We start from the raw sequence: 19,850 nt of genomic DNA, 5'->3' as shown, positions 1-19,850 counted from the left end.
GACCTAGATGTCATGGATACCATTTTACCCTCATCAACCAGGTGCCAAATGTGGGAAAGAATACAACAAACCTGGAAGATCTTTACCTTCATTCTAAGGTTGTTGAACCTTTGCATATCTGGGAGGCCTGCAAGTGGGGAGTCTGAAAGAGGGATCATCAGTGGTAATAAAGGGAAATTGGCATGCTTATTTAGGGAGAATAAAGCTGCATGAGAAATTGCCCAAAGGAGGAAAATTCAGCAGCATTAAAGGGTGTAGCTAAAGGTGATCATGCACCAAAACAGGGTTTGAAGCAGCTTGTGTGCTATCTGATAAAATCCCATAAATAGGGGCCCAGATGAACCAAAGTTAAAATTGGGAAATAGAGTATTTCACAACAATTCTTGGAGAGACATGTCTTCTTAGAGCTGCTAGGGAAATCGCTACACCCATTACAGACTCTTGTTCTCATTCCCAGAATTCTGAAAAACTTTGCAGCCCCTACTCAGTGTCCAAAGTGAGGCCAAAGAATCTCAAAAGCAATATCAAAACCAATGACCCAGAGTTCATTAGCTGCCATTATATGCCCAGCATGAGCTCAGCAATATGGAAATGCAGAGCAGAAAGTCTAAATCTCTCAACCTTCAAAGTACTTAAAATTTGAATTCCTAGGACACCACCTGCAAGAATTTCTAAATGCCTGAGTAGATGGGAAGTGATTTATTCTTCTGGACAGAAAGGATTCTTCCCCAGATCATACATAGCCTTGTCCACCAATTTGACCTCCTCAAAGGATTTGAGAAACAATTAGCATGCCCGCCTACCTCCAAAATATGTGCCTTCCAACATAAGTTTCCCTTATTTTAAAAAACTGTTGGGGACCTAGCCAGGTGGCTCACTGGCTTAATCAGTGGAGCATGTGGCTCTTGATCTCAGGGTTGTGAGTTCGAGCCCCATGTGGAGTATAGAGATTACTTAAAAATAAAATCTTTTAAAAATTATTAATCAAATAATCATATGTCCTTGTTAAAAACTCAAATAATGCAGGAGGTTGTATAGCAGGTAACAGGAGCCCCTGCCCTATCTCCCACACTCAGCCTTTCTACTCAGCCACCCTTCTAATCCTTTCAGCTGCTCACATCAGAGATATTCCTGTATAACCTCATCCTTAGGAAATACACACAGCTTTAAGAGACAAAGAAGCAGGTACAACCACAATGGAAAAGAATATGGAAGTTCTTTTAAAAATTAAAAATAGAACAACCATATGATCCAGCAATCCAACTTCTGCGGATAGATCCAAAGGAAATGAAATCAGTACCTTGTGGAGATATCTGCACTCCCATGGTTCACTGCAGTATTATTTACAATAGCCAAGACATGGAAACAACCTAAGTGTCTACTGACAGGTGAATGAATGGATAAAGAAAGTGAGATATATATATATAATTGATATATATATATGCAATAAATATATATAACATATATAATTTATGAATATATAATAGAATATTATTCAGCCATAAAAAGAAGCAAATCCTGCCATTTACAACAATATGGATGGACCTTGAGGATTTTATGCTAAGTGAAATAAGTCAGACAGACTGTTGGGGGAGGTCATCCAGAAGATATGACTGCCAGTTCACCCATGAGCTGGACCCTGATAATCAGAAGATCCTCACCCCCTCCTCTGTTCCTAGAACGTGCATTCCACTTTCCTTTCCCACTTCAAAGGCTTCCCTAAGGACACAAACTTGAGAAAGTGAATGTGGTCCTGAAACCATCTGGACAGTATATGTGACTGAACCCACTTAAGACCTCTGTAAAAACTTTTAAGATCTGGCAGGCAGGTGCAGAAATCTACTTATTTTGATGCCACCCAAGACAAGCCTTGTATGTAAGTTCCTTTTGCATATTAGAACTGCCCCCGCCAATCTGGAGTGCCTGCCTCTTTCTTCCATCTCTCCCTACCCTCCACATACAGTTGCATACAGTTTTCAAATTTCACCTAGGAAGCTCCCGAGGAGCTTGCAAACCAACAAAGAGAAAGACAAATACTATACAATCGCACTTATATGTGGAATCTGAAAACACGAAACCCATAGAAGCAGTAGAATGGTGATTGCCAGGGCAGAGGATGGAGGAAACGGGTAGATATTGGTCAAAAGGTACAAACTTTCAGTTACAAGATAAATTCTGGGGGATCTAAGGTACAGCATGGTGACCATAAGTTGTCAATACCACATTGCATACTTGAAAGTAGTTATGAGAGTAGCATTTTAATGTTCTCACCATAACAACAACAAATGGTAATGTTGTGAGGTGAAGGATGTGTTAACCCCCCTATTGCAGTAAACGTTTTGCAATATATACATGTATCAAATCATCAGATTGTACACCTTACACTTACACAGTGGTCTATGTCAATTATATCTCAATAAGGCCAGAAAAGAAGAGATAAAGGGGCAGATGATGTAAACAACTTCCTCTTAAATGGTTCAGAAATATATATACTGTGTGCAGATAGTTTATAATATTTATACTGCTAAACCAAAGTAAACAATAGTGATTTCCATGTCTTGTTCAGGTGTCATTTCTGAAAATATCTCCTGAGTTCATGAACGTTTCTCATGCATTGATGCGCTGCATCCTGCTGCTGAAGGCTAGCTGGGAGTGTGACATACTAGGAATCTTTCCAAATGGGCCTTGCTAAAATTGTGTTCTTTTTAAAATCTTCTTTTGAGCTTTTACAGTCACATTTCAGCCAGGAAACAATTTTGAGAGCTGGAAATGATTCAGTCCTGTTGTCAGTCTGTGGTCAGATCTCACTTTGACCTGCTGCATGATTTCAGTAAGGGTTTGAGAAGACTATGTGTAAAAAGCCTGCTTATTTCTTCATTATCAGACTGGCACTTTTGAGAACCAGACAGGAGACGTGGGCAGAGTACAGACTTTTCATCATAAAAAGTTTTCGCACTGTATTTTTAAGAGTTTTTGTCCAGTGTGAACTTAGCTCTAAATTGAAAACAGGTATTACTATTTTAATAATATTAACAAGTTTATTTTATTTTTACATACTAATTTTATGAGACTGAGAAAATATGAAAGAAGACCAAAAGTCTATCCTACTTTGTTCCTGGAACTCTTCCTAAATGTTGCTTACCCAGAACATTCCAATAGGTTGCTATTCCATTCTGTACTTAGTTGTTCCCATGTTGTTAAATAATGGTGATAAGTATTCTCATTTGAGTCTTAATATTAATAGGAATGCCAATAATAGTCATATAATAGCTAATTTTTTTTTTGCTTTTTCTCTGCCATGCCAGAAACTGAGCTAAGTACATTGCTCATGTCCTCTTATCCAATCTTCTGAGGAAATGAGAATGTTTTATTACTATCCCCATTTTATGTTGAAAAAACTGAGAGATCAGAAAAGTCATGTTATGAAGGTAACACATCCACCTCAAAGACTGTACTTTTAAATATATGTATGTATGTACATATGCATTATAAAATACTAAGATGCTATTTTTTTGAAATAAGCATCCTTCTATTCCTACTTTTTAAGTTTTTTTTTAAGAAATAGGTACTTCTTGAATGAATGTTAAGACTCATTGAGTTTTTTGAGTTGTTAATAAAATGTTTAAATAATTTTCTTTCATGATATTAAATTCTCTTTGCATTCCTGGGGGAAGATCTTCTGTCTATAGTACAACTGTTTATGACTTTCTTGGTTAGTGATTTTTCAAATTTCATGCTTATTCTGGAATCATTGTTAGTAATATGTATTTTTCCAGAAAATGTGTCCATTTGTGGGAGATCTTTAAAACATATTAATATATTTTCCAGTCATGAATAGTATTTTCTTATATATTTGAAATGGTCTACATTACTGGTTCTGGTCCCTTTCTCTTTTGCCTCTTCCTGTTTTCTTTTCCTTTACAATATTACAGAGAAATGTGTCCACTATTTGTATATTTTTATATAAAATAAGTTGTTTATTTCATTTTCATTCTGCTTTACATATTTGTTTATTTCTACTTATATCTTTATTTCCATTTGTTTCGGGTTTTTTTACTCACCAACATTTCATTAATACCTTACTACATAAGTAAATATGCCGTTACCATTTTTAGCAGCTGCATAATATTTTATTCTATGAGTGTGATATATGTAAGTTGCACAGGTCACTAGCTCCCTCCCCCAAACTCAACCCTGGAGATGGAAGTGAGATGGAAGCAAGAATCTTAAAACCAGCTGTGAGGCAGAAGATGGTCCAGAACAAGCATGGCCACTTGGCTCAGAGCCTGGTCTGCTGTCTCTAGACAGGAAAGATAGAACATAATTGCTAGAGTTCTTCACCAATACCTGCTCTTTTGCCCTTTAGTCTCAGGATTCTGCAATGATCTCTATGAGCCAGAATGAATAAAAGAAGATAGTGCTCATGGTTCTCTGTTTCTACAGTAAGAATAGGTAACATTTACTTCTCACAATAGTAAGGAACTAGCTAGGATGGGAAAGATAGACCAGAGGAAGGAAGCTTCTCTTTTCTCATCCGGAGAGATGAGAAAAGCAGGCCCAGTCTGACTGCACCAATTTCCAGAGAAGGCCTCTCAAATGGGGGATCCCCACTTTCCTTCCCCTCTCTGGCTTCTTCATGAAGCTTCACATTTTTGTCTCATGTATCTAAGCTCTCTCTGAACTTGAACTCTAAAAGGTGAATTAGGGGGGAGCCTGGGTTGCTCAGTCGTTAAGAGTCTGCCTTTGGCTCAGTTCATGATCCCAGGGTCCTGGGATCGAGCCCCACATCGGGCTCCCTGCTCTGCGGGAAGCCTGCTTCTCCCTCTCCCACTCCCCCTGCTTGTGTTCCCTCTCTCTCTGTGTCTCTGTCAAATAAATAAATAAAATCTTTAAAATATAAATAAATAAATAAAAGGTGAATTAGGGGCACCCAGGTGGCTCAGTCAGTTAAGCAACCAACTCCTCATTTCCACTCAGGTCATGATCTCAGAGTCTGAGATCATGGGATTCTCTTCCTCTCCTTTTGCCCCTCCCTGCCCCCATTCTTGCATGCCACACACTCTCACACATGCGCATTCTCTCTCTCTCAAAATTAAATTAAATTAAATTAAATTAAAAAATAATAAAAGGTTAATTAGACCTGGCTGCCACACAGGGGGAGTTTACAAAGCTACACATGATACCTGCTACAGCCTGAAGATGTCCTGAGATTAAAAAGGGCCAAAGGGGCTGCAGGGGGGAGGAGATTTGTTAGGGGATCACTGATAGTGGAGTTGTGTACACATGTAACAGAAGGAGCACCCTGAGAAGCAAACAAACCGCACAACATTTATTCTTAAATAATAAATAAGTGGCAAAAGAAATACAGGAAAGGAAACATTCATGAAATCCAAGTTGCTAAAGTGCTTTCAAACTTAAATTTTAGAAGACCAAGAAGTCTTGTCTGACTTTAAACACTGCTTATAGATATTGAACAATTATTTAAACACGGTCCCATAATATTTCAGAAGGGAAGGGAAAGTATGGCTTTCTTTCTTGTTTATGAGTTCTGATATATACAGCCTATCAAGTGACACTCAGGATAATACAAGAGTATTGCCTAACAAGAAAACTGAAATGCCCAAAGCCAAGTTTAAGGTAAAGATACTATAATTCATTCATATGTCCGTATGGGGTCTTTGCTATTTATAAAGACATCTGATTCTCTGGAGGTTAAATGAATTTCTATTTTCAAATTCAGAGTAAGAACATCAGACTTCACCTATCAATCTACACAGTATATTGAACCAAATCTCAAAATGAAGCCCAGCAGTAAATATGCTTTTTTGAACTTTAAATCCTCCCTCCTCAAGTTCTACAAAAAAAGAAGTAAAATTTTACATGAAATTAACTGGTTCAAGTGCCTTTAAGGAATGGTTTCCATTCTAGAGTGAAATGGGATTTTCCCTAAATCAACCCTTTGTCTTCTTAAAGCAAGTGGTTTTGCATTGTATCCTGACAATGGAAGAAGAAAATCCAGCTAAGAGTACTGGTTTTAGACAACTTTTGTCTTGTAGAAAATGCCATGAGGGATGAGCATATAGCCCAGCCTTTGAGGGTGGGGCCTGTGGGCCTCATCAGGCTCCCACCTTTTCTGGCTGGAGCCCCTCCAGCCCCGAGGAGTCTGAGCATCCTCGGCCACTGGTGCTCTGGTGTGCTTTCTTGGTCTCCTGCTGGGCAGAGCTGGAGAGATCAATGGCCACATCTTCCAAGCCGTTCTCAGGGCTGGCTTCATCTGAGCCTCTCTGGGATCCTGCCTGTCTTGGGCTAGAACCTTCCTGGAAGTGGTCTGAGTCCCCGAGTCCTGCCAGCTTTTCTTCATTTCCTGGTTTCCTTATCATCCCTGTGGATTTTTTATGCATCCCTTGCAAAAAAGGAAAAGAGAAAAAATAAAAATAGGTATCTCCAAATTCAGCAGTTTTGTAAATCTCTTCCTTGTCTTTGCTCTTTAAATCCCATTAGAAGTGCCCTCATCAGTGTCTGTCTCTGGGGCCTCTAGAGGAGCCAGGTAGGTAACTACCCCCATTAAGGGTAGAAGTCTGATGTTGGCCTGTGGAGTGCAGCCAGCAAAGGTATCCAAGTGATTTTTTTTTTTATTTAATTGTTGCCAATGTTTTAAAATCAGGAGATTTCACATTAAAAGCCAGACTTCCAGCTTCTCCGAAAGTAAGAATGTCTGGCAGCACTGGGCCCACTTTCTTATGTGGCCACAGGTCTGCAGATGCTAGTAAGCACCATAACCCCATACCTGGCCTGCTTGTGGAAGTTCAGAGGGGTGGACTTGGTTCCCTGCCCAAAATTCCCTCTGTCTTCAGTCTTTGAGGGCAAAGTCAAGGCCATATTTACAATTGTTATCTCTAGTCTCAGCATAGCAAATGAGGGGTAGGGGCTAAAAAAGTGTTTGCTAAACAAAAATCTCTCCCCACCAACCTAGAATTCCACCCCACCCACCCCCCCACACACACACATGCACACACCTAACTCTTATCTCCTACCCTGCCCTGGGTGCTATCTTGTGACTCATTCCTCCAAGGTGTGATCCCTGCCCATTAGTCTCTGGTAACAGCAAACAGAAAACACCCAAAATGCCCAGCCCCAAAGCTTGGACCTCACCCATTAGACTGTTCTAGCACCAAAAGTCTAAGAGACAGAAAAGCAGGTTGTTAATGGCAGAACTAGGATCCAGACCCCGGACCCCCTGGCTCTGGTATGCAGGTTTCACTGCTTAGCACTGTCCTCATTTCTATTACCATGAGCTCTAAATTGTATGGTTTCCAAACACTGTAATAGGACACGACATTTTGGAAACATATTTCACATATTACAAGTATATCATTCTACTCTTAGAACCAAGGCCTGATGTGACCTTTCCACACACTGTCTACACAGTTCCAATGAAAAATAATTCTACTGACCATAGTTCAAGCCTTTGAATTAATTAAAATTAATGTGATATTCTGGGCCCAAATCTGAGTAAATGTACATTGACTGGCTTTGCAAATGGCTGCTCTTCAGGGAACCCTGCCCCTTCCCCCAGCATCTCTGGCCCTCTTGCTGGCTGCAGGGCCCTCTTCCTTACCCAAGAGCCAGGGTGCGCAGGAACCAACCAGGCCACCCTCGGTGGAGTTGAGGACGGAGTCTGGCAGCGGGATGCAGTGTCGTACCATGGCCCCATAAAGCCCGTACTCGGCCATCACGCTGCTCCCACCCCAGCGCTTCTCCCGTTTCCGCCACTTGGCCCTCCGGTTTTGAAACCAGACCTAATGTGAGGCAGGACAGGAAGAAGAAGAGCATATAGGAGGAGACACAGTAAAGAGGATGCTCCTAGGTGTCCCTGAGCAGGGGGTTCTAAAAACAGCCAACTAGTAGTTTTTAAGTCCCAGACCTTACAGGAGCTGTGTCTACTATTCACTCAAAACTCACAGGGACTCATTCATTATCCATCACTCAAACTGTGAGGATAATGTTCAACCAGTTTCCACTAAGGTTTTCCAGAGAGCCAGGAATGACAAAAATAAAATCAAAGTATTCTTTCTCACATCATGTAAAGAAGTGGACTACTATGTCTCCTGATTTTTCTCATTGATTGGAAACAGTTCATGCTTGCAATGGTCCCTTTTAATACAAAGTTGTTGGTTTGTTGGTGATATTTCTCCTGGAAAATATTATCTTAATAAAGAAACAATATGCAATATTGATTAGCTGTTAAAGAGTTAATGGCACATCTTCTGACCTGGAGAAATGTCCAAGATGTGTTGTCAAGCAAAGAGGCTAAGAAGTATAACACAATACCTTTTTGTAAAAACAAAGAGCAAAATTCCATGTGTATAAGTGTACATATATCTATAGGTACATACATACAAACATATTCAGTGCCAAATATATATGACACAGAGATGGTGCGCAGAAACGTTACAATAGGCTATTTATGTTGGTTTCTCTCAGGGGATGATAGTCAAAGAGATGATTGATAGATAGATGACAGATAGATAGATACAGTTATAGATATAACTACATATATAGTTTTTAGTTGCAGCACACATTATTGTGTAATTTTAAGGAATTAATTAATAAAAGGAAAAAATTATTCAGGTTACAGAGGATGTCTTCTTAGAATAAGCATACAGAACAGCTCTAGCATTTTGGTACCTGCAGCTAAGTAAGCCTCAGTTTGTGTGTCAAGGGAAATGTGTTGGGTTGTTTAGAGGTGGCTGCGTGTATATGAGAAAAACATGTTCTCTGTGATGTCTTTGGGAAAGAGAAAAGGGACCCCAGACACCTGTATTCGGTCTTCCGGGAGCTCAGTTTTCACAGCCAGCATTTCCCGGGCATACACATCAGGGTAGTGGGCCTCGCTGAATGCCTTCTCCAACTCTTCCAGCTGGTGGGCAGTGAAAACAGTCCTGTAGAGAGACCCAAAGCACACGCATGAGTGCATGTCTACAGGAGACTGCCAGGCTTCCCAGATGTAGAAGACCCTGTGCCTGCCTTTCCACACCCTAAAGGGCCACCTCATGATAACTGGATATCCCACCTCTGAATGATTAGCCTCTGGAAAGTCCAGAAGTTTGGTTCAAACAAAACAGAGTTCTTTAGTATATTTTTCCTCCTCAATGAATTCAAGAAGATCTACTTTAAAGATCCACAAAATTGTGTCTTTAAAATGTTACAAAGATTATCCTGCAGCCTCCTGTGAATAGCAGAATTATGTTCTCAAACGGCTACTATGTGTCAACCAGGAGGCCCCAGGGCCTGCCATAATGCAGCCCCATAGATTCTCAGATTCTGCGTCCTGAGTAAAGGGCCAGGGAAGACAGCCCGGTCGTATACCTGTGCCGCCTCTTCTTCCTCTTGCCAGGTGTGGGGGACACTTTCAGGCCACTCCTGTCTTCAGATGGGCTGTCCTCATCTGTTAGCACAGGAGAAAGAGATTTTAAAGGTGAACACATTACCTTTTATTAAAAAAAAAAAAAGTTTTTAAAGGTGAGCATATTTTTCAGGGCACCTGGGTGGCACAGTCTGTCAAGACCCCCACTCTTGGTTTCAGCTCAGGTCATGATCTCAGGGTTATGAGACTGAGCCCCAAGTTAGGCTCCACGCTGAATGTGGAGTCTGCTTGAGATTCTCTCTCCTTCATCCCCCACTTGTACGTGCGCACTCTCACTCAAATAAATAAATAAATAAATCTTTAAAAATATATATTTTTCACTTTCTCCTCTGGATTCTAATATGGGGACTGAAGTTATGATTCTGCTGGTGTATGTGAGTATTTAATAATACACTTTAGCATTGTTAGCACTTACTATATTCTAGGCACTCTGCTTAGCACTGTCCATGCATTATCGCAGTTATTCTTCATAAAATAAAAGAACTCCAAGGTAGCTGCTATTATTGTCCTATTTTTACAGATGAGGAAGCTGAGATGTGGGGAGATTAAGTAACTTCCCCAATTTCACACAGGTTGTACATGGTGAAGTTGGGATTCAAACCCCAGACTGTGTGAAGCTGCTTGGCTGTTAATGGAGTTCTCTACCCCCTCTTAGCTCCCAACTCCCAAATTCATCCACTTCCTTCTACCTCTAATCCTCTTCTTAACCCATACACCAACATTTCTAAGCAGGGGCGGGGATTGAGGTTTGACATCAGAACCCTTGTCAGGACTTCACTCCCTGCCTTGCTGTACCAATTCTGAATCTCTGGAAGTGGGGTCCAGGAAACTCACTCTTGACAAAATTTAGCCATATTTTGCCTTTCATTTTATCAGTGTTCACAGAAGAAAGAACTCAACCTATGAAGGCAGTTTCTGGATTTTTAGTGAAATTTATAATAGAAGGATTTGTTTTATCTTACAGAGAGACTTATGAATCGTTTTTTAAAAGCAGAATGAGGGCGCCTGGGTGGCTCAGTCGTTGAGTGTCTGCCTTCAGCTCAGGTCATGATCCCAGGGTCCTGGGATCGAGTCCCGCATCGGGTTCCCTCCTTGGTGGGAGGCCTGCTCTCCCTCTCCCACTCCCACTGCTTGTGTTCCTGCTCTCGCTGTCTCTGTCTCTGTCAAATAAATAAATAAAATCTTTAAAGAAAAAAAAGCAGAATGAAAGTTTGCTTGCCTGCTGATCTGGCATGTTTACTTTTATTATTTTGTCTTTTTTATCAGTGGATACTCAGTGTACTCTTTTTGCCTTGGCTGCCTGGATGCTCAATTCTAGGTTCTACTATATAGTTTCTCTCAGTCCACGTTTTCTTGTATAATTTTCCGTTTTCTTCCACCCACACCCCAGACCTCTCAATTTTTTTGCCTCTGCTCTTTATAGAATTTCATGGCCTCCTTGTCTTTCCCCATATTCCGCCTCAACTTCTTTGAGGAAATAGCTTGGCTCGGAACAAAATGCTGAGCATAGAACAACGAAATTGGCGAGGTTACTTCCTTTCTCGCGTGTGGGGAAGAGGGAAGGCAGCGCGAGGTGAAAAACGCGGTACCTAGACTCCCTTTTCAGCACCCCAGAAGGCGGACAGTTCCAGGCCTCCAGGCCTCGCGCTCTTCAATCTTTCCAATCCAGCAAACCTTTGAGCGCCTGCAGGGTACTGGGTTCTGTGCTGGTGATGAACAAGCACACCCAGGTCTCACTGACCTCTGCGGTTCGCAGAGGCCGAGAGGCGCCGGGCGCTGGGGAAAAACCTTCAGGAAACCGCTGCTTGGTTGCCGAGACCCCCAGGGTAGGTCCAGAGCCTGGTGGTGGTGATATCCGCTGTGCTGCGGGACCAAATCCCGGAGAAGAGGCAGGGATTTGGGGAGAGGCAAGGGGCGGGGAGCGAGGTTGCGAGAATACTCCTCCCCCGACGGGGCCACGCTCTGGGGTCCCGACTTCCCTTAGATCCGGGATGCTGGGAATAGGGGGCTCAGTGAGGCGATGCTGAGTTACCCCTGCATGGCCCCAAGCCGGAGGAAACAGAGGCAAGACCCGGATGGGCTGGCCTGATTACCGGACGTCGGGACGCTCTCGCTGCTCTTCTGGCTGCTGAGCTGGGGCTGTGGACGACCTGGGGCTTGCTGGGCAGCGGGTTCAGGCGCTCCGGGTGGCAGGAACGGCACGTCGGCTAGGAGCAGGCAGGGCGCCCGAGCAGCCACAGGAGGCTGCACGCCGAAGCCGCAGAGAAGGCCGAGCCCCAGTGGGAGGGCCCCGCGCGCGAGGCAGGAGCCCCCAAGACCCGGACCCGTGCAGGGTGCGGCCGGGGAGGCCTCACAACCAGATCCTGGCCCGGGGCCGGCAGGTGCAGGCACCTCAGCCTCCAGGCCCAGCAGGTCGGTGATGGCGAAGCCGCGGGGGCGCGAGCCGCTAGGGGAGCCGCCAGGCACCAGCGCCCTGCTCCTGGAGCGCCCGTCGGAAAGTGCGTCCCGGTAGGTCATTGCTTCTCAGTCGCCGAGGCTTGACCTTCTCTAGGTCACGTTTGCAGAGTGGGCGCAGCTCAGAGGACGCTTTATACTACCGGACAGCCCGTCGGGCGCGGAGGGCCAGGAGGGCTCCAATCAGTGGGGCGCGGACGCGTCATCGCCTCGGACCCCGCGAAATGGAGACGCCACCAGTTTCCCTCCCCTCGGTCGCCGCCCTCCCAGCTGCAGTCCCCTCAATCACCTCCTTCTCTCTCTTCTACAGCTGTCCTCCTGACCACTCCCCAGCCGATCCCCCCCACGACCCCCCCTCATTCTGTGGGAGAAGAAAGTAGGAAGGGGACGATCCCGCTATCTGCCGGTTCCTCTAAAAGCCGCATATTCAGGCCCCGGTGTGGTTTTCCTTTCTCTAGGTGGAGGTACCGCTCACAGCTGCCCCAAAACCTCCTCCCAAGACCCAGTTGCCCATTAAGACCTAGGGCCTCGGGGTACCTGGCTGGTTCAGTCAGAGGAACATGAGACTCTGAATCTCGGGTTGTGAGTTTGAGTCCCACGTGAGGTGTAGAGATTACTTAAATAAATAAAACTTTTAAAAAATATTTTTTAAAAAGACCTAGGACCTCATTCCCAGCCACACTACCACCAATACGACACACGCCAGCCCTCCAACTCCACCGCCGGAGCCTTCCCCGAAAATCTCCAAGGGGAAGGGAGTGGAAAGCGTTTATTTAATCCACTCCCACTTCATCTCCAGCCAAAGCCACTCCCAGCTCCCTAAATGGCTCTAGCCAGGGCAAAACTCACACGAACTGGGGGAAGAAGTAGAGAGAGACAGATGTAGAGGGGACCGGAGAAGAGTGCCCGGTTTAGTAAACAAAAGTACTAGAGGTCCAGTGAAATTTGAATTTCAGATAAACAACGAATATTTGTGTATGTGTGTGTAAGAATATATCAGTATTTTATCTGGCGACTCTAAATTGGGTGTGTGGGGGGCGGTAAATAGGAACATAAGACCTGTCTACTAGGAGGCACCCCTCTTCGAGGAGGCAAATTAGTCAGATTTTAGGATTATTCAAAGAAAGCCTGATTGTCCTGTGAAACTTCCTGATTTGTTAAAGTTGGCGCCAAACAAAGCACGTGAGTAAACCACTCCTGGCTCACACAGCCAAAAATTTGAGTCCACCCAACCCCAGTCATTCGAAACCTTGAGCCCACCCTTACCAAACACAGAATCCTGGAAACAGAATCTCCTCAATGTCTCCCCTGAGGGCCAAGCAGTCTGAGGTCATCTAGCGAGAGAGGGGAAAACTCTGAGCCCACCGGGACGCGGCACGGTTCCCTGCGCGCGACGGAGAGGAGGCCGAGTCCTGAAAAGTGGGTCTATGGCTCGCTGCACCTTTGAGTGGGTCCCCTGTTAAACATGCAGATTAGAGGAGCTTCTGATAAAGATAATTACAACAGGCTGGCCATTAACTTTCCATTATTAAAGGAAGACCCAAATCTCCCCCCTCTCAAGCTGTTCCTAGTATTAGCAAAACAATAACTTTCCTTTGGAATAATTGTCATTTGAATCGCTGGGGGTCAGGGCCGGCTTTAGACGCCAGCGTCATTTTCGGCTCGGCCAGAAATTTCTCCCCAAATTCATCTCCGGTTTTAAAGGAAGGTGTTACTGACACAGGACCCAGCCAAGGTGCTCTAGCTCTTTGCCCAGGAGAATAGTCGTTTGTAATTAAGAATTTGGGCCCAAAGTTTAGTAAGACACCTAACGATCCACACATTTTGAGACCAAGTCCGGGGTATAGACAGGCGGGACCATCCGCCCCAAGGTGGCTCAACCCGGGTCACGCGCAACGGGAGGGTCTAAGAGGCGGCTTCCCCTCTGGCACAGAAGCTCGCGCCGCACCTGCAGCCTGGAGTGCCAAAAACGCCCCCCCCCCCCCGCCCCGCCTCGGATAGGGTCTTAGAGTCTCCCTCCGGAGGCAAGTGATTACCGAGAGGACAGACCTCAAGTGGATGGCCTGGAACCCAGAGGTATCAAAAGGCCAGGCGGTAGGAGCCCAACTTCGGTCACCCCACACAGTGACCTCCACACAGAGCAAAGAGCACACTGGTTAACAATCCCTTCGTAAGGATCTTACAAAACCTCTTTTGCAGATGAGAAAAACTGAGGCTTATTAACCCGGTCATACCAGACACGGATAGAAAAACCGGGAAAGCGAAGCTGAAAGAAAGCCGAAGAAGGAGCTGGAATTGCAACTCCAAGGGGACCTTGCAATTCCTGCGCAGGAGCGTCTCTAGAGCCTCCTCCCGCTCCCACTGCAGGAAGCGGCCCTCTGGACCAGGTTGGAGAGATAGATGATAGATTCGGGGTGTCTTCCTTTTTGCAGAGTGGCAGTGGCGGGAGCGCAGCGCCTGAGGACATTGTCACTGTCTCCTCCCCAGGGAGAAGCGCCTCCCCTAACCCCCTTGCGGCTCTAATCTACGTCCTCACTCCCGCGCCTAGCTGCTGCGGCGGACCTTTGACTTGCTGGCGGAACTCTGCGGGATCCGCTCAAGAGGCCCCGCGCCGGGGAATGGGAACACAGCCACGCGAGCCGGACTAAGCGCCTGGCTCAACGTCCACCAAGGTGCGAGAGCGCTTCCAGTCGTTTAGGAGACTGGGAAAGGAGAGTACGAGCTGGTACCACCCCGAGCCCACCCTCATTCCGCGAGTCCCCTGGTGCCCTGGCAGGTGCGGAGTCTATGGGTGGGCGCAAGGGTTTGGTGAACTTTTCCGCGCCCTGGCTGGATGGAGGGTAGGCTCCTCCCAGCCCCCACCCTCGACAAACAAATCTGCGGCCAGGAGAAGAGCCCTCTGGAGCATCCCCGCCCTGACTTACCCCCAGAGTCGTTTTGGAACCCTAAATCCGTTAAGGGGTCCGGATCTGTCTTCATCAGCCAGGATTATCCGGGATTTAACTAATCAGTAAAGGTTTCTCCGCTCATTATTTTCCAAGAAAGGTTTCCATCCCCTCTCTGTGGCCAACCACGAATGTGTGCTCCATTTACTCTGGCCTCCCACGCGTTCCGGCTTGGCCCAGCGCGGGGCTAACACCGGACCCGGTGTGAGTGGCTCAACTGAGACGCGTCCTCGGCTTTTAGGGAGCCTCCCCTGGCCAGGCTGGCAGCATTAAAATACAATAGGAGTACGGGTGAATAAAATGCATCTCCATGTGAGTGCACAAACAAGCCCTATGGCTCTATTCCTCTTCTGGTTTTCTTCCTGCCTCTCTGGCTACTCCTCGGTTGCGTTTGTGCCCCCCTCCCCCTTAAAGGCTGTGTAGATACTGTTCTGCCCTCTCTACCATCTCCTGCCCTGACCATTCTGCCTGCACACCTGCCCACCCTGAACGTCTTCGCCTGGCGACTTTCTCTGGTCTCCAGAGGCCACTTTGCCCACTAACCAGAGCTGTCAAGGATTAAAACACCCTGAGAAGCAAGCCCTGGATCACCTGCCCCAGGTCTAGAGTGGAATAACTCAGGCATGCATTCTATTCTGCTTCCCAGAGGTCCCCAGCAGGGTGTGCCCCGGTTACTTGCTAATTATCATATCCAAACTGCTTTCTTCCTAAGTGCTGTGAGTGCCCCACCCAGACTCCTGTTCTTGGACTCTGGCACCTCCCTCCAGCTGCTGTGAATGTAGGCTGCTAACAGCTCACCATTGCCCATAATGAGAATTGACCCTGCTGACAAAAGACTTTAACCTACACCCCCCCATCCACACATTCAGAATGTTTGACTGACTTATATTAGACACAATACAAGGCTACCCCTTGCCTCCAGAGGGACAATTCCCTAGAGCTAGTTCTGCTTCAAACCTCTTTCTGCTCAAGGATCAGGCCAAGGCTCAGCTAGACCTATGAGCACACTCTTGCCCAGCTCCTCCCGCTTCTCTGACTTCCCTAATCCCTGAGACCTCTTCAGCCTCTTCCCCAATAAAGCTCATACATCCATATTCTCTCTCCAGCTCTGCTTCTAGGAAACTGTTCCCACCTTTTTTCCCTGCTTCCCTATGGTGTTGCCCAAAAGCATCTCCCAAATAAATGACTTATCCTGGAGTGCTTGACTCAGAGCCCACCTCTGGAGAAACCCAAACTCACACATCCTATTTCTCAGGCTCCCCTGGGCACCATTCTCTCTCCCTCACGTGACATCCCATGATTCAGTCATCATCTGCCTGCCAAGGACTCCCAAATCTGTCTCCAGCGTGGGATGTGCTCCTGCAGTTCAGGCTTACATCAGTGGCCTCCTGGACTTCCGTCCCAGTGTCCCAGGAGTACCACAGGACAGTCCCATCAGCACAGAATGCAACATCTGCCCCTCATGTCTGCATCTCCCCAAGCCTTCTTCAGCTCCACCCCAGGGACCCAAACAGAGCCCTCCCCACCAGGTCTACGTCCAATTACAAAAAATAACACGAGTAACAACAAGGGCTGACATCTCTTGGATTCTTACTATGGGCAGCTAATATTACATATGCCTTATCAAAAGGATCGCATTTCATCCTGACCACAACTCTAAGGGTGGATGCTATTGTTGTCTATGTCTTTCAGGTAAAGAAACAAAGATTGGGGGGGTAAGTAATCACATAAGTTACCCAAGGTCACCCCACTACCAAGTGGCAGAGCCAGATTTGAACGCAAACACTGTGAGACTAATGCATGGTTCTGCACCACTAGCTAGCCTGCATCCGTCTTCAAGTTCTCTCCCTGCCCATTGCCACACAATGGGTCTGGCCAAGTGAGCACTTGCTGGAGGGAAATGTATTTGTCAGTCTACGGCTACTCAGTATCCAAACAACTCTTAAGGTCCCCTGCAAGAGGTGCTCTCTTTGTGTGGGATAAGGGGTGGATGCTTTCTCTTCCCACTTTCTGGCAGTTCAGTTATAACCTGGGAGTCCTGGGGCCAGTGCAAAGGGCCAGGTATGTAGTCCTTCCCAGATTCCCCTCACCCCACTGGAAAAATCTCTTCCACACTCTTGCAGTACTTGATGCTCCTTATGCCATCTTGTCTCACCCTTCAGTTCTTTTGTATCTGTCTTCATCCTTCCATCAGCTTCAGGTGCCCAGGATCAAGTCTCACTCATAATCACATCCCAGAAAAATGCTCCTTATCTTCCAAGACAATGCATTTCTTCATGTGGCTTCTGGATTGGTCTCCTCACATTGGACCAGTGGTTCTCAAAGTGTGGTCTTCAGACCAGCAGGACCAGCATCACCTGGGAACTGGTAGAAAGACAGACCCTGGACCCCACCCAGACTTACTGAATGGAAACTGGGGCTGGGACCCAGCAATCAGTGTTTACGAGCTCTCCAGGGGACTCCACTGCCCCTTCAAGTTTGAGAATCAGGGTCTTCTAGCAATGTTTCATGAACCATGTGTCCTTCTTTGTTTAACAAATATGGTCTGAGCATACAGACCTCATGCTCTGAGGAGCTATGGGGAATGCTTAAGTTCAAGGGTAGGATAACAGTTAACAGCCAGATGTGAACTAAAGGAACCAGTAAATAGGGGCACCAAAAAAAGGAAGAGAAAAACTTTTATTTAAAACTTCTGTATATTAAAAAATATGTTAATAATAAAACTAATAGCCTCCATCAGTGGAGCACTGGCTGTGTGCCAGGTGCTATGCTAAGTGCTTTATATGTATCAATGTATCAATTCATTTAATACGTGCAAAAACCCTGAGGAGGGAAGTCTTTGTGGATGAGAAAACCAAGGCACAGAGCTGTAACCAGTCTGGCAGGCAGTGGAGAAGTCAGGATTTACTGTCAGCCTTGAAGCAGCAAAGTGATAATGGGGAAAATGAAAATGTTCCTCACACTTGTCTGTGGTTCAGGATTGTTTTTGTTTTGATTTCTATGAGCCTGAGGCCTGTAAAAGATTTAATCTGGCACATCTCCAATTGCCATCAATTGATGGTGCTGTGGGTTTGAGGCAGATTTCTGTGAGAGGCTCCTATGCCCATGGTTGGTCTTTAGGTTCTGAGATAATAGGGAAATCCCCCTCTCTTGCTTAGCCTTTCCTTCAATTTAGCTCATCAAAAAGCTCATGGCCACTCTCCTTAATTCCCATCTGTAAGTCAAACGAACTCCAAGACCAAATTAAACTCAGGAGAGAGCATAGCATCCAGCACCTGAGCTGGGATCCCCAGGGCAAAGAGAAGACATGACCGAAGGTGTGCGTGGCCTCCCCAAGTGGGAGGAAGAGACTCTGGCAGGTGTGTTGTTTGGGCATGGAATGCAGTGAGAGGGTAATGGCATAGATCATGTCAACCAAAAGGTCATGGGAAGGGGACACTAAGGGCAGGCAGGAGCTGTTGAAGAGTTTCATTTCCAGCATTAAACAAGCATTAGGTCATCTACTGGTGGAGAAAACTCTCTGGCAGCAAATGATAATGTACTTGTAATGGATTTGTAATGAGGTAAATATGTGATCACCATCCAGGTCCACACCTAGGCTGATGCTCTGGGTGAAGGTAAGAACGGCTCTGCCAGGGAGGGATGACTGCAGTTTCCACCAGCTCCAGGGGGCCTCTCCTAGGACACAGACACTTCCCATTTGAAGGAGGTCCTCGCTCCTGCGACAGTGCTTAGCTCTGTCAGCTCTCTTGGAGATACCTGCCACATTTGTAATTATTCATTTGTCCACAGGATTACTGCAATTTGCCTATACCCTTACCAGATGCTATAGCTGGCACTGTCTGAGGGCTGCCCACCAGTCCCCAACATCACCTGCAGCATCTGTGGACAGTTCCCAAACACACCAACAGCATCCTGCCTCAGCACCTGCAACTCTGCCTGATGATGTTCTCAGGCCCTAGGAGTGCAGTGGCCAGGCTGGGATCCAGGGAGGCAATGGCCGCAGCAACAACCTTCCAAGGATGACTGGGAGGTGGTGGTAATACCAAAGCATCTTTGCCAAATGGAGCAACAAGACTGGGGGCATTCTGCATGGTCACTCCAAAGGTCCCATCAGGATTGAGCCCCAGCAAACCCCACTCATTACCACAGACTTCCTTGTGTCCTCCCCCTCTCCCCTACCAGAGCTGCCTTGTTTCACCTTCCAGATAAACTATTTCATCTCAGTCCCTGTCTCAGGGTCTGCTCTGGGGACCCAAACCTGGATAGTGAATAAGCTCCACAAAAGCAGGTTTGGGCAGGCCTGGCAGCACCATATACTGGGTGCCTGGCACATGGCTGGCACAGAGTGAGTGCTTCCAGAAGGTCTGCAGAGTAAAAGAATCCAAGGATATGATGCATATGAACCATGTGTCTGTTGCCAAAACCAGCTCCTCCCCATCTACTCAGCACTCTTTCTCAAGAGTCCCCTCCCCGAATGCTAAAGGCCTGGTCCCCAAGGAAGATGGGCTGAAAGCACATCTCCATGGCAACTTTGGCACTTGGGGCAGAAAGGAGCCCAACATTGGAACTTATAGCCCAGCCCTGGGACTGGTCATCCTGCCTAGTGCCTCTTTTCACAGAGCTGTTGTGTTCACTGCTGCCAACCAAGGTTTTGAAATGTGTGGCACCAAGCCACCAACCACCCTACAACTGTATTTTCATTTGTGCTAGGTTTTTGCCTATGAGGCTAAAGGAAGTGGCATAGAGGCTGGGGTGGGTATGGGACTTGTGGTGATCCAGGCCCGAGGCAGGATGGGGCTGGAGCAAGCCATCTGTGCTCTGTCAGCCTGGACAAAGGACTACAACATGTCTGTTTGATTATTGAATCTTACTCGTTCTAGCTCACTCCCCCTAAACACACTAATTAACCAGACATCCTCAAGTCAACTAGAGAAATTCTTATTAAAGAGGAGAGGAGGAAGCATAAAAAGGAGAAGGTATGACAGTGAAACCCACCACCACCACCCCTGGCAGACACGGGC

General features: G+C 46.2%; 1 protein-coding gene across 1 annotated transcript; it reads right to left on the bottom strand.

Annotated features, from left to right (window-relative positions):
• Window positions 1-6,116: 6,116 nt before the first annotated feature.
• VSX1 (visual system homeobox 1) lies at window positions 6,117-11,944 on the bottom strand. The gene is made up of 5 exons (XM_028123717.1): window positions 11,521-11,944; window positions 9,370-9,448; window positions 8,819-8,942; window positions 7,619-7,799; window positions 6,117-6,403 (listed from the first exon to the last, which is right to left on the bottom strand). Exons 1-5 carry the CDS (start codon window positions 11,942-11,944, stop codon window positions 6,117-6,119), a joined length of 1,095 nt encoding a protein of 364 aa, XP_027979518.1.
• Window positions 11,945-19,850: the final 7,906 nt, after the last annotated feature.

The sequence above is a fragment of the Eumetopias jubatus genome, unplaced genomic scaffold (assembly GCF_037043125.1).
Source record: "Eumetopias jubatus isolate StellerSeaLion01/CBP00866 unplaced genomic scaffold, mEumJub1_p1.0 scaffold_9, whole genome shotgun sequence".
NCBI lineage: Eukaryota > Metazoa > Chordata > Mammalia > Carnivora > Otariidae > Eumetopias > Eumetopias jubatus.
This window is presented reverse-complemented; position numbering and strand designations above follow the sequence as displayed.

What these genes read in the sequence shown, in the direction of transcription:
- VSX1 (XM_028123717.1), bottom strand. Translation starts at nt 11,944, where the DNA reads ATGACCTACCGGGACGCACTTTCCGACGGGCGCTCCAGGAGCAGGGCG. An exon ending in TCCCGGAAGACCGAATACAG is followed by an intron (nt 7,800 to 8,818) that starts GTGTCTGGGGTC and finishes GCCTCACATTAG; the next exon opens with GTCTGGTTTCAAAACCGGAG. An exon ending in CTGCGCACCCTGGCTCTTGG is followed by an intron (nt 6,404 to 7,618) that starts GTAAGGAAGAGG and finishes CTTTTTTGCAAG; the next exon opens with GGATGCATAAAAAATCCACA.